Source organism: Octopus bimaculoides, chromosome 16 (assembly GCF_001194135.2).
Source record: "Octopus bimaculoides isolate UCB-OBI-ISO-001 chromosome 16, ASM119413v2, whole genome shotgun sequence".
Classification (NCBI taxonomy): Eukaryota; Metazoa; Mollusca; class Cephalopoda; order Octopoda; family Octopodidae; genus Octopus; species Octopus bimaculoides.
In genome coordinates, this window is record NC_068996.1 from 18,354,871 (window position 1) to 18,369,271 (window position 14,401).

At 40.0% G+C, this 14,401-nt stretch overlaps 1 protein-coding gene across 4 annotated transcripts in view; it reads left to right on the forward strand.

Moving 5' to 3' along the window:
• Window positions 1-14,401, forward strand: part of LOC106873692 (neurobeachin) — a 436,667-nt gene that overhangs the window by 34,168 nt on the left and 388,098 nt on the right. For all 4 annotated transcript variants that reach the window (XM_052973555.1, XM_052973556.1, XM_052973557.1 and 1 more), the window contains exons 2-7: window positions 5,622-5,726; window positions 7,414-7,540; window positions 9,934-10,034; window positions 10,805-10,900; window positions 12,534-12,655; window positions 14,060-14,186. In XM_052973555.1, the coding sequence (XP_052829515.1) occupies window positions 5,622-5,726; window positions 7,414-7,540; window positions 9,934-10,034; window positions 10,805-10,900; window positions 12,534-12,655; window positions 14,060-14,186 (678 nt within the window). The remainder of the gene's footprint in view (window positions 1-5,621; window positions 5,727-7,413; window positions 7,541-9,933; window positions 10,035-10,804; window positions 10,901-12,533; window positions 12,656-14,059; window positions 14,187-14,401) is intronic.

The following is a 14,401-nucleotide window of genomic DNA, read 5'->3' on the forward strand; positions in this document are numbered from 1 at the left end:
TATCTGCAAATTTCTCAGTAGCTCGGCGTAGTTGTTCTCTTTTTCTCTAATATTTAGTGTGATGTTGACATCCGCAGGGTATGTATGTATGTAATGTGTATATATATATATATATATATATATATATATACACATACAGGGTGTGGTGAGTAAATAGTTGTCTAAATTATGCAAAAATGAAAATAACATTGACATCTCATTTTAACAGATATATTTACCAAAATTACATTAAAATTACACTAAAGAGTAAATTTATTCAATAAAATCGCCAAATCGCCATTGGTTTCAACCATGGCATCCAGACGACTTCAGAATCTCTTGCGACTCTTCTGGACGGTGTCCTTGTTTAATTTGGAGAATTTTTCCATAATCCTTGCTTTCAGTTCAGCTTTGGTGTTACAAGGAGTTTTGTTGATCTCTTGCTCAACAGTGCCCCACACATAATAATCAAAGGGATTGCAGTCTGGTGAGGTGGGTGGCTAGATCTTAGGGGTGATGTGGTTGCAGAAATTGTCTGACAACCATGATTGGGTTCTCTTGCTTGTGTGGCATGGTTCAGAGTGCTGTTGCTAGAGATAGGATCTTCCAGCAGCCACCCTCTTGACCCAGGGCAGCACTACCTCCTCAAGTTGCTTGATGTAGGCCTCCATGTAGAGACTGAGGCTGTGAGGGAAGATGATTGGAAGCATAACGTCGCCATCACTAGTGATCACTCCAAACACCATGATGTTGAGTGGATGTTTGATATTTATCACTCTCGGTACATGTTTTGAGGGCATGGCAAGCCAACAGTTGTTCTAGGTGTTCACCATCTGATCCTAACAGCCTGGTCTTCTTGGAGGCAAAGTGGCTGAGTTCCTTTCGAGTGTTGGGCCTCACAGAGGCAATGATGAAAACCTTTGGCATTATGTTGTACTTGAGAAGAAGACCTATCAGGCTGAGCAAAATCGCAATAGTTGCAGATACCGGTGTCATGCAAATGGCGCCCATGCTGGTGGCATGTAAAAACATCCATTACACTCTTGGAGTAGTTGGTGTTAGGAAGGGCATCCAACCTTAGAAAACCATGCCAAATCGAACTGGATCCTGGCGCTGATTTCCAATATGCCAGCCCAGTCAAATTGTCCAACCCTTGCCACCATGGACAATGGACGTTAAATGATGATGGTGATGATGATGATATGTAATTTATGTATATATATATATATATATATATATATATATAGTGTATGTATGTGTATACACACACACACACACACACACACACACGCACACACATATGTGCAGATTTAATTCTGTGGTTAAGGATCTTGCTTCTGTGTGTCATCTACTTTTAGTCCCTGCCTCACCAAAGCCTTGTGAGTAGATATGTTTCATAGAAACTGAAAGAAGCCCATCTTATATATGCTCCTCAGTACCATTATCTATATTTCTCATTGTAATATATCAGGCAAATATGTGTGTGCGTGGATATGTATGTATGTATCTATGTATATCATCATCGTTGTCATTTAACGTCCGCTTTCCATGCTGATGTATAATATTATATTTTGCCCTAATACTAATATGGACTGGATTTCTCTTTAACAGAACTCTGATATTAAAGAAAGTGTTAGATGCTTATAGTATACAAATTAGTAGCCGTAGATCTGTGAAGCTACTAGACTTGATGTGTATAGAAATGGATTGGCGACTTGTTCCGTTGGGATTGATCGAGTGATGTAGACACTTGACGACACCCAGATATGAGTTTAAAATTAATTTTATTTTACAATCTACCAACAGAAAGTGAATTTGGTGTATTTGTATGTTATGTAATGCGTATGCTAACATGTAAAGAATGTTTTCATTGGGTGTCTTGTGTGTTTGTTGGAGAATATATTCTGAAATGTAAAGTAGAAGTTTATTTTGAATGGTACTGAATGGGGGATCTAAAACAATCGAATCATTTTGTATCCATCCGGTTGCATCCAATCACTCTGCAACGTATTGATGTTGCTAGGTGTCACATCCTGTATCAACCTGTATGTGTGTGTGTGTGTGTGTGTGTATGCATCCCTGTCTGTGTGTCCTGTAACCTAACACTAAGTGTTCAGTTTAGTGTTGCCTAGTAACAGCTTTGTTCCATCAATAAAACCTTTCGCTGTATTAAATGCTCGATATCGAAGGTTACAATAACCAATGTTTTTACATTCAGTCATGCATTCATTCATTCTTCTTTTACTGTTTTATCATCCTTTTCTTCTTTCTTCTCCCATCTTTATTCCTCTTCTTTTTTCTTTTCTTTTCCTTCTTCACACTCTTTACTTCTTGTTCTACTACTTCTCATTCTGTTTCTTCTCTTTATTTCCCCTCCTCTATCTTCTGCTTCTTCTTTCTCCTCCTCTTCCACCACCACCTTCTTGGGTTAACAAAATAATGAGCCAACATGTGTTGTGTCATTGTAATTGAGTACTCACCCCTCAGTCTAAACTTTAATATCTTGTTCTTAATCAAGATACAATTATTATTATTGGCAGAATCGTTAATATACTGGATAAGATGCTTAGCAACATTTCTTCCAGCTCTTTACATTCTGAGTCCTAATTCCATAGAGATCAACTTTGCCTCTCGTCCTTTTGGGGGTTAGTAAAATAAAGTGCCTGTCAAGTACGGGATTACTACAACTGACTTGCTCCCTCCCCTCACAATTGCTGGTCTTGTGTTGGAAGTTGAAACAATTATTCTTATTACTGTGGTCAGCATTCCTGCAAGATATGCTCAGGTGTAGGCTCTGACAATTTTAGCAGGACATCAAACCTTCCGACTGTGAAGAGTATATATTTGGAAAGTATTATTTGTATACACATGATGCTGCATAAAATATACAGGGTCTGGGTGAGTTTAGCTTCAATATATGATAGTCTTCCAAAGAAATCATCGTCATCATTTACATCATAGTTTAATGCTTGTTTTTCCTGCTGGCATGGGTTGGACAGTTCAACAGGAAGTGACGTCAGTTCCAATGTCTGTTTTGACATGGTTTTTACAGTTGGATGCTCTTTGTAGCACCAACCATTTTACAGAGTATATTAGGTGCTTTTTCATAGCACTAGTTACTGGTGAGGTCACCAAGTAACTAACAAGACAAGAACCCTTAACTAAATAGGCTGTTATATTGAGGTAGATGAAAGTTTGGTTCAGGGACAGGAATAAATGTCTTCCTGAAGAGGTTGTGCATGACTTACCCGGCTGGAAAGGGAGAGAAAGTTGGTGAGGGCTTTCCCTCAAGGTACAAACTGAATATGAGAATAGGGATAAATGAACAGAAAGAGTGGGTAGGTAAGTTTGCAAGAGTGTGAAAGGAGAGTGAGAGATGTTTATGTGATGGAAAGATATGAGAACAGAGACTTTCCATTTTGGTGGAGCCCTCCTTAGGCTTTTAAAGTTTCTCTTGAAAAGCAAGATGAGGCTGGAGAAGTTGGTGCTGTCCACTAACAAATTTATTAAAAGGTGGGTGAGGGTGGCATAAATGGCAAAAGTAGATAAAACTACTGCAAGTATAAGCCTGTAAGTTAGAGATCAAAAATTAGATGGGATACTCGCTTTTGGTATGCAGAGAGGTCTTGGATTGTGGGATTTCTCAGTTGGCCATAGGAGTCCACTTGGGCACTCCTGATCAATGAAACAGGATCAATGAAACAGGCATCTTCTTGTACTAGAAGACACTCATTTTTGCTGCATGGTGTACTGAACCCTAAACCAAATGGTTAGGGAGTGAGATTCTTAGTTAGCTGTGCCCATCTATGTTAATCATCATCATCATTTAGCATCTGTATTCCATGCTGGCATGGGTTGGGCAGTTCAACAGGATCAGATGGTTCATGATTCAGTGTCTGCTTCAGCATGTTCTCTATGGCTGGGATGTCCTTCCTAATGCTGACCACTTTACTGAATACTGACTGTTTTTTTTTCTTAACAGTGGTACCAGTGAGGTTGCCGAGGAACTTGAAAGGCAAAATGCCCCTTGATTGAGTGGTAGGGTGTAGAATGAAGAGAGGTGGCTTATGCCAGATGTTGAGAGACAACAATATGACAGACAGGAATAGGAGATACATAGCTAACCCAACTGGGAAAGGAGTAAAGATGCTGTTGAAGTATCACAATCATCCTCATGTACCTTCAAGGTACAAGAGTGTGTGTGTGAAGGGAGATCAGGACAGAAAAGCAGGTGAAGTGGGACAGGGACAGAAGAGCCAGTAAAATCACAATGGTGTAATATGAATGATAGCTGGTTAGAGGTTGGAAATATAGGGATGTAGGTAATGCAGTGGAGATGGGACATGGTAATGAATATCAGTTGGTGGGAAGGGTGAAGAAAATAGGAATGATATGTGGCAATACAAAAAGGAAGGCAAGTAGAGAGAGCAACGTTGCAATAAAACTATAAATGAGAAATATTCTTATTCTAGCAATTATACTTTGAGAATATCCTTCTTCACTGCTAATGTAGGCCACCTAGGTAACAAAAAGTGTCCACTATCTCTAGAATACATCCAGCACAGCTGAGAAAATCTATCTTTAACCTTAACCCTACCCAACTTCCACAAAGTCTAATCTCTGTGTGATTCCTTTGCACCACTTGGGTGTCTATTATTTGCACTGGGTACATTGTATGGAATTTCTACCTATGCCTTTTCTATGTATTTTTAGGGCCATTTTCCTGAAGGTACGGGTGTGGCTGTGTGGTAAGAAGCTTGCTCCTTGCCACATGGTTCTGGGTTCAGTTCCACTATATGGAACCTTAGGCAAGTGTCTTCTGCCTTGGGATGACTAAAGCCTTGTGAGTGGATTTGGTAGACGGAAACTGAAAGGCACCTGTCATGTATATATATGTATATATATCATTATCATTGTTTAACATCCACTTTCCAAGCTGGTATGGGTTGGACAGTTTGAATGAAGACTGGCAAGCCAGGAGGCTGCATCAAGCTCCAATCTGATCTAGCAAGGTTTCTGCAGCTGGATGCCCTTCCTAACGCCAACCACTCCGAGAGTGTAGTGGGTGCTTTTTACGTGCCACCGATGGTGCATATGTATATATTTATGTGTGTGTTTCTTTGTGTCTGTGTTTGTACCCCCATCACCATTTGACAACCGGTGTTGGTGTGTCTACACCCCTGTATCTTAGTAGTACAGCGAAAGAAACTGATAGAATAAGTACTAGTCTTTAAAAAAAATAAGTCCTGGGATTGGTTTGTTCGACTAAAACCCTTCAAGGTAGTGCCCCAGCATGGTTGCAGTCAGATGACTGAAACGAGTAAAAGAATATGCTGCCCATTTTCCTGCTTCCAAGAACTTTAGTCTTTGCTAAGTTAAGGTCCTTTTGATTCTAAGTTGTGCTTCTTTCCTGCTTCTACTACAGATTCAGCTATGAGATCAAGGGCATCAGTATAGGGGTTTTCCCACGGGCACTCAGTTTTAAATTCCTCTTTTAGGGCCTGAAGGTCTGTGATGAATAAGAAGAGACTAAGAACTGAACTCTGAACATCTTAGAAATAATTACAACATATGCATTGAATGCAACCTGTCTGACTTATTTCTAATCACTTATGTTAATGTTATTTGTTAATTACTTTCAGCTTGTTGGTGGAGAGTTTGAAATTGAAACAAACTTTATCATCCAGGATCCTCATAATGTTCATCACATGTTAGATGTCCTGAAAGTCTGTTCAGCAACACTTCAGGTAAGTAAATTCTTCATCATTTAATACTCATGTTCTATGTTAGCATAGGTTGGATAGTTTAACAGGATCTGCATTATGTCCCAGTATTTGCTTTGGAATGGTTTCTACAACTGGATACTTTCCTTAATCCTAACTACTTTATTGGGTGTGCTCTTTCCTGCAGGGTAACCAAGTAGCAAGAATGAAATAATAGATGAACTCAGAAGAGTCAATGACCATCCAAATAAGCAACTCTCTCTATTAACTGTACTGCCTATTAAGCCCTTACCTGCTTAAGACAGCAGCGATAATAACAATTCTGCTGCCTTGCTGCAATACCCACTTAAGAGAAAGGCTTCAGGAGTAAACCTTAAGGATTAATCTGAAGCTGGAGTCCATAAGGCAGTTCACTGCTGTAGACAACCTCATTCTGGCAGCTTCTGTGGCCCCACTAGTGATAAGTCATATTGACCCCTGCCCATCCCTTGGATAACACTGGTGGTGGTGGAGAGGGAAATGCACTGCATGGGCAACTGCTGATCTCCCATGAAAAACTGACCAGGCCTGCACCCTGAAGAGGATACTTCAGTGCCATGGCAGCAAAATACGGGTGCTTTTTACATGACACCAGCATTAGTGGAGCCACCAAGTAACTCACAAGACAAAACCCTTTAACTGTGTGGGAATGCAGTATTGAAGGAAGTGGTATTGTGCCAGGTATTGAGAATCTAAAGTATGGTAGAAGGACAGGAACAGGTTTTCAGCTCAAGAGGAGATATATGGCTTCCCCAGTTGGAAAGAGAGAGAAAAACTAATGCCATACCATACGTTCAAGGTATAAGGTGAATATAAAAGAGAGAACAGGGAAGAATAGGGTGGCATTTAAGCGGATGTTGTTCATACTTCTGTCAAGAAATCCTCTGTTCAGGTTGTACCTTCATAGCCCTTTGGAATAAGAGATCACTTACTTAAAAAACAGGTGAGTGTTTGTGTCAGGAAGGGCATCAATAACATATTTATCTAACCCAGAGGTTGGCAAAGTGCTCAATGTTGATGCTTGGGTGTCTTTGAGGCTACCCATGGTGTTGATAAACATCTGAAACACTTTGGAGCATAAATGGTGCAGAATTGTTAATAATCTGTATTCTTAACATGAATAAAATTCATTTTAAAGAGTTCATGAAATATGCTATTAAAAAGCAATAATGATATGAAACAACAAAGGAATTAGTGCTTTTAAATCAAGAAATTTTATGTTAATTTATCATCATTTTCATCATCTTTTAACAACCCCGTTTCCATGTTTGCATGGGTCAGATGGAATTTGTTGAGGCAGATTTTCTGTGGCTGGGTGTCTTTCCTGTCACCAATCCTCACCTGTTTCCAAGCAAGGTAATATTTGTCCATACCAGACATGTTTTTCATGGAAGACTGGGAACATTGCTTGTGTGATGGTGATGCTCATTTACTACCATGATGCTGAGACAAGGGTACTCCCACACATATGCATATATGACAGGCTTGAGTCTTTGATCAGCTCAGGGCTCTGGTAAAAGGTACTTGCCCAAGGTGCTATGCAGTGGACTAAACTTATAACCTTGTGATTGGGAAGCAAAATTTCTTCACCACAAAACCACACCTATTCCTGCCGAAATGCTCATACCTATTCATATTAAAAATAATAACGTTTTCATTTTCATCTTTTCAGGCGGAGATTTGGAGTGTATTTACAGCCATTTTGAAGAAAAGTCGACGAAATTTGAATGCCTGTACTGAAGTGAAACTCATTGAACATGTTTTGTGTATGCTGGAAGAAGCAGATGACATTGTTGCTGGTTTGTAATTCTCCTTTATATATTTATTTATTTATGTGATTAGGTGCAGGTGTGGCTGCAAGTGTCGTCTGCTATAGCTCCAGATTGACCAAAGACATGTGTGCATTTGGGAGATGAAAACTTAAAGAAGCCCATTCTGTGTGTATGTGTGTGTGTATATTTGTTGGTACTCCGTCGCTTACGACATCGAGGGTTCCAGTTGATCCGATCAATGGAACAGCCTGCTCGTGAAATTAACGTGCAAGTGGCTGAGCACTCCACAGACATGTGTACCCTTAACGTAGTTCTCGGGGAGATTCAGCCTGACACAATGTGACAAGGCTGACCCTTTGAATTACAAGCATAACAGAAACAGGAAGAAAGAGTGAGAGAAAGTTGTGGTGAAAGAGTACAGCAGGGTTCGCCACCATCCCCTGCCGGAGCCTCTTGGAGCTTTAGGTGTTTTCGCTCAATAAACACTCACAACGCCTGGTCTGGGAATCGAAACCTCGATCCTATGACCGTGAGTCCGCCGCCCTAAACACTGGGCCATTACGCCTCCACTGTGTGTGTATATAATATATAATATAAATGTAGGTAAAGTTCCTTTCTCAAGTCTTGCCATCTCATAAGAGCCAGTTTCCCAGTTTCATGGCGTATAAATTCCCCACCTGGATAGGACGCTGGTCTGTTGCAGGATTACTCGTTTTTGCCGGCTGAGTTGACTGGTGTAACGTGAAGTGAAGTGTTTTGCTCAGGAATACAATGTATTGCCTGGCCCAGTAATCAAAATCACAATCTTAGGATCATGAATCTAACACCTTCACCACTAAGCCATGTGCCTCCACTATAAATGCGAGTGTGACTGCGTGATTAAGTAGCTTGCTTCCCAGTAACATGGATATGGGTTCAGTCCCACTGCATAGCTCTGAACTAATTGATCAAAGCTCGGTGAATCAATTTGATAAAAACTGAAAGAAACCTCTTGCACATACACACACACATATATTCATGTGTTTGTATATATGTGTGTGTTTGTATCTCCTCATTTTGACATGAGGTGATGCTTATAAATGTTTGTCACCATCATACAAGCTGTGTCATTTGTTTCCAGTCTTCCATGAAAATTATGTCCATTCATGGGGGAAAATTTGGCTTGCTTGAAAATAGGTGAGGGTTGAAGATAGTAGGGGCATCAGACCATAGAAAATACATCTGAATAAACTCCATCCAATTAATATCTTGTGAGTGAATTTAATAGTTAGAATCTCTAGGAAGTCTGACATATATTTTTGTTGTCGTTGTCGTCATCATCATCATTGTTCAATTTCTGTTTTCCATGCTGGTATGGGTTGAGTGATTCAACAGGAATCAATGAACCACATGTCTGCATTGAGCTCCAATGTCTGCTTTCTACAACTGGTTACCCTTCCTAAAGCCAACCATTTTATAGAGTGTACTGATTGCTTTTTTTATACGATACCAGTATTAGTGAGGTCACCAAATAACTCGCAAGATGAAACCCTTCATCTGTGTAGGGGTGTAGTTTTGAATGAGATGGCTTTAGGCTAGGTATTGAGAGACTAAAGCATAAGACGGGGACAGCAAGAAGTGTCTTTATTGTGGAAGGAGATTCCTGGCTTCCCCAGCTGGAAAGAGAGAAAGAATTAGTGAGGGCATACTTTCAAGGAATACAGTAAATATAAATGAGAGTATATGGATAGAGGAACAGAAAGAGTGGTTGGGTGGGTAAGTTTGCAAGTGTGTGTGAAGTGTGGGACAATAATTAGAGATAGGGATTCAGGTGGATACATAGAATGGAGCACACAAGTGAGGGCATGGTCCAATGGTGAATATCATTGGTTGTGTGTATATATGTATATAGCATGTGTATATATGTATTTAGTGTGTGTGTGTGTGTGTGTGTGTGTGTGTGTATGTATATAGGCGCAGGAGTGGCTGTGTGATAAGAAGCTTGTTTCCCAAACACATGGTTCCAGGTTCAGTCCCACTGTTTGGCACCTTGGGCAAGTGTCTTCTACTATAGCCTTGGGCTGACCAAAGAAGATTGTGTGCCAAGTACATACCATAAAAGACTTGCATTAGGAAGGGCATCCAGGTGTAGATACCATGACAAAGTACCTAGTGGAGCTCAGTGATATTTTTTTTAGACCCGCTTGATTCTGTCAGATTGTCCAAACCATTCTGACATGGAAAATGAACATTAAATAATGATGATGATGAGAGAGAGCTAAAGTTTTTGTTGATAGATAGCGTTGAGGTCAGTGGAATCAGATATTTGTGAGTGTGGGTGCATGTGTGCACACATGGTAGGCTTATAGCTCCTGTTCTTATTTTTATCAAAGATTATAATAGTTAAAAAAAAATCATTTAAAAAAAATTTCTATTTGCAGACCTCTTGGTTGAAATGCTTGGTGTATTGGCAAGTTACAGTATCACAGTTAAAGAATTGCGAATGCTTTTCTCATTATTAAAAGCAAGAAATAATGAATGGGTAAGTTCTTTGTAAAAATATTCCTTTCTACTGCAGGCAAAGGGTCAACAATTCTAAGGGAGGGGCTAATTGATTTCATTGACCTCCAGTGCTCAACTGGTACTTATTTCATCGACCCCCGAAATTATGAAAGGCAAAGTTGACTTCAGAATGTAAAGACAGACAAAATGCTGCTCAGAATTTTGCTTGGCCTGCTAATGATTCTGCTAGTTCCCTGCCTTAAGTTCTTTGAAAATATTACCAAGTTCCAATGATTCAATGACTCATTCATAGACACAAGCATGACTGTATGATTAAGAAGCTCACTTTGCAACTATGTGGTGGTTTTGAATTCAGGATGACTGCATGGTACCTTGGCCTTCTACCGTAACCTTGGACCAATCAAAGTCTTGTGAATGGATTTCATAGATGAAATCTGTGTGGAAGCTTGATGTGTATTTGTGTTTGTTGCCCCCACCAACTAATGCATGACAACCAGTCTTGGTCTGTTTATGTCCTCATAGCTAAGTGGTTTGCAAAAACAGACCAATAGAATAGGTATAAGACTTTTTTATTAAATGTACTTGGGTTTGTTTGTTTAACTAAAAACTCTTGAAGGTAATGCTCCAGCATGGCTGCAGTCCAATGACTAAAATCAAGAAAGCAATAAAAATTACCCTGTTGCTGTTGGTTTTGATGGAGGTTGATGATAATATAATGTTTTGTAATAACCATAATGTCATGGAACCATGTTTTATTGAATTAAATGCCTTTAAATATTTGTTTTATAGCCAAGAAACTCAGTCAAATTGTTGTCTGTACTCAGGCAAATGCCACAGAGACATGGCCCAGACGAATTCTTCAGTTTCCCGGGTAAAAAAGGATCGGTGAGTTGTTTTAGCTTTATGTAGCCTTTGACCAACTTTTTTGCTGTGACCATCCTGATTTATTAATTATCCCTAATACTTCCTCAAAAGATATAATACTGCACCTAAGACTGAGGTGAGTAAAATGTTATATTATGTCAGTTGTGCTGAATGTGGAAGAAATTTAGACACGATGCACAACTGTGGTTATAAAAATAGAAGCCTTTAAGATGTGGATGTTTCACAGATTGAGTAGAATAAACCGAAAATCCAAAGATACCTATTGTTGAAAATCAAATTCATAAACCTGTCATATTTTAAGCATACAATGTACCATGGGTCACTACGTAAGACCATCCTGACAGAAAATGTGGAAAGTGAAAGGTTATGGAAGATATTTGTGTGGTGATGGCATCAAAGAATGGACTGGAAATAGGAACCTGGTTGTTTGTATACATACAGCACAACACAGATGGAACTGGAAAGCCTTGACACAGGAAGGGCACCTGGCTCATAGTTGATGTTATGTAAAACTACTATATAGGTTTACAGTAGTTTTTTTTGTTTAATTTCACATATCAAATCATAGTCACAGGCATGACTGTGTTGTTAAGAAGTGTGCTTGTCAACTGCATAGTTTTGGGTTCAGTCCCACTGCATGGTACCTTGTGCAAAAGTTTACTATAGTCATAATCCAACCAAAGTGGAGGCGCAATGGCCCAGTGGTTAGGGTAGCGGACTTGCGGTCATAGGATCGCGGTTTCGACTCCCAGACCAGGCGTTGTTAGTGTTTATTCAGCGAAAACACTTAAAGCTCCACGAGGCTCCGGCAGGGGATGGTGGCGAACCCTGCTGTACTCCTCCACCACAACTTTCTCTCACTCTTACTTTCTGTTTCTGTTGTGCCTGTTATTCAAAGGGTCAGCCTTGTCACACTCTGTGTCACACTGAATCTCCCCGAGAACTCCGTTAAGGGTACACGTGTCTGTGGAGTGCTCAGCCACTTGCACGTTAATTTCACGAGCAGGCTGTTCCGTTGATCGGATCAACTGGAACCCTCGACGTTGTAAGTGACGGAGTGCCAACAACAATAGATCAACCAAAACCTTGTGAAACACTTCATCATCCACTTATTCAGGCTTGCAGAGTCGAACAGAATTTATTGAGGTAGGTTTTCTTTGGCCAGATGCCCTTCCTATTGCCAAGCCTCACTTCTTTTCAAGCAAGTTAATATTGTCCCCATGATTAGACATGTTTTATAGAACAGTGCTTGCATGATGGTGACAGTCATTTAAAACTGTGATGGAATATGAAGACAATGAGACACAAACATACACACACTTGCACATATATGCATGTACACACATACACACACACAGCTATACTTACGCCCATTGCATAGCTGCTTCCATTGCTATGCATGCACCCATCAGCACCTGTGATATTAGCCATTCCATTACCTATAGTTACACCTACACCCATAGCCCTGTCTGAGCCTGTTTATGTCTATACCTACTCACAGCTACACCTGTGCCTGTCAGTACAGTGCCCATAGTTACACCTGTGCCCATGGCCTTGTCGGCACTCATTTACAAATAGAAATAATGCTTATATAGTTGTACACAATATTTATATACCTTTCTTTTTCTTGCAGTATATTGCATTGCCTCCAATACGATCATGGCCTTATCAAAATGGTTGGGCTTTTTCATGCTGGCTTCGGTTAGATCCTGTGACTGGTGTCACTGTTGAAAAAGAGAAACCTTATCTCTATTGGTAAGTCCTATATATCATTATCATTGCTGTTGTAACATCTGCTTGTGGTGCATTCATGGCTGTGTGGTTAAGTAGTTTATTTCCCAGTCTTGTGGTTTTGAGTTCAGTCACACTATATGGCACTTCGGGCAAGTGACTTTATATTCTAGCCCCAGGCAACCAAAACCTTGTGAGTGGATTTGGTAGATGGCAACTGAAAGAAGCTTTTGTAGAAGACACTTGCCTAAGGTGCCATGAAGTGGGACTGAACCCAAAACTATGTGGTTGGGCAACATACTTCTTAACCACACAGCTGCACCTCATCATCATCATCGTTTAACATTCATTTCTTATACTGGTGTAGGTTGGACGGTTTGACGAGAGCTGACCAGCTGGGGAGCTGTTCAGACTCTGATTGTCTGTTTTGGCATGGTTTCTATGTTTGGATGCCCTTCCTAATGCCATCCACTTTACAGAGTGTGCTGGGTGCTTTTTGTGTGTCACCAACACAGGTGTGTTTACACAGCACCGGCATGAGTACACTTTAAGTTGCACCAGCACAAGTGCATTTTAGGTGGCACCAGCACAAGTACATTTTATGTTGCACCAGTATGGGTGCATATTACGTGGTACTGGCATGAGTGCATATTATGTGGTACTAGCACAAGTGCATTTTATGTGACACTGGTACCTGTAAAAGACAAGCTTGTATGTATGGATGACCCTGATTTTACTTAGCTTGACACATTGTCTCAAGTACAGCAAATTGCCACAACTCCTGGTCCCTTGTCATTTTCTCAGTATGTGTATATATTTTATATCATCATCATCATCATCATCGTTTAACGTCCGTTTTCCATGCTGGCATGGGTTGGACGGTTTGACTGAGGACTGGCAAGCCAGATGGCTACACCAGGCTCCAATCTGATTTGGCAGAGTTTCTACAGCTGGATGCCCTTCCTAACGCTAACCACTCCTAGAGTGTAGTGGGTGCTTTTACATGCCACTGGCACAAAGGCCAGTCAGGCGGTACTGACAAATATTTGGTAAAAATATTGTACTTGTTATGAACGTAGCAAAATTCTCACTTGAAAAGTTGTTTATGAGACAATTTTGTGTGCATATCAATTTAAATAAGAGCCATAACGCAATCCATAGTAAAACTTGTTTCATAACCTATGCACATTTCAATGCAAGATCCCGACTCACTCTTGTCTGAGATAAGAATATGGGGTCTTGCATCTCTTCAGAGTCAAGTTACATTAATTCACAGCAGACAGCAAACAACAGACAGCATTAATAATTGTCCTTAAATTACATGTGTATAAAAGAGTTATAGTCAGGTTGTATATATGTGGTTATTAAAGCGACAGTGGTGATAATGAATAAATATGGAACTTGAAAGTTGATTTTTCTCTTTTTCAGTTTCCGAACAAGTAAAGGTGTCGGCTACTCTGCACACTTCCTGGGAAGTTCCCTTGTAATAACCTCAATGAAACTTAAAGGCAAAGGTTTCCAGCATTGTGTAAAATATGAATTTGCACCCAGAAAGGTAAAGCAGCTGTTTTGTTTTTTGCTTTTTTTTTTTTGTTTACTTCGTTTTGGTATCTGGTTTTGCAAGATTCCTTATTCGTATTGAAACAAATTTTGTTGTGCCTAATAAGAGAGTGGGGGGGGGACTTAATGAGGGAATTTAGATGGTTTGGTTGAAGGGAGTGAGAGAGAAAGAGAGAGTATAAGATATATATATATATATATATATATATA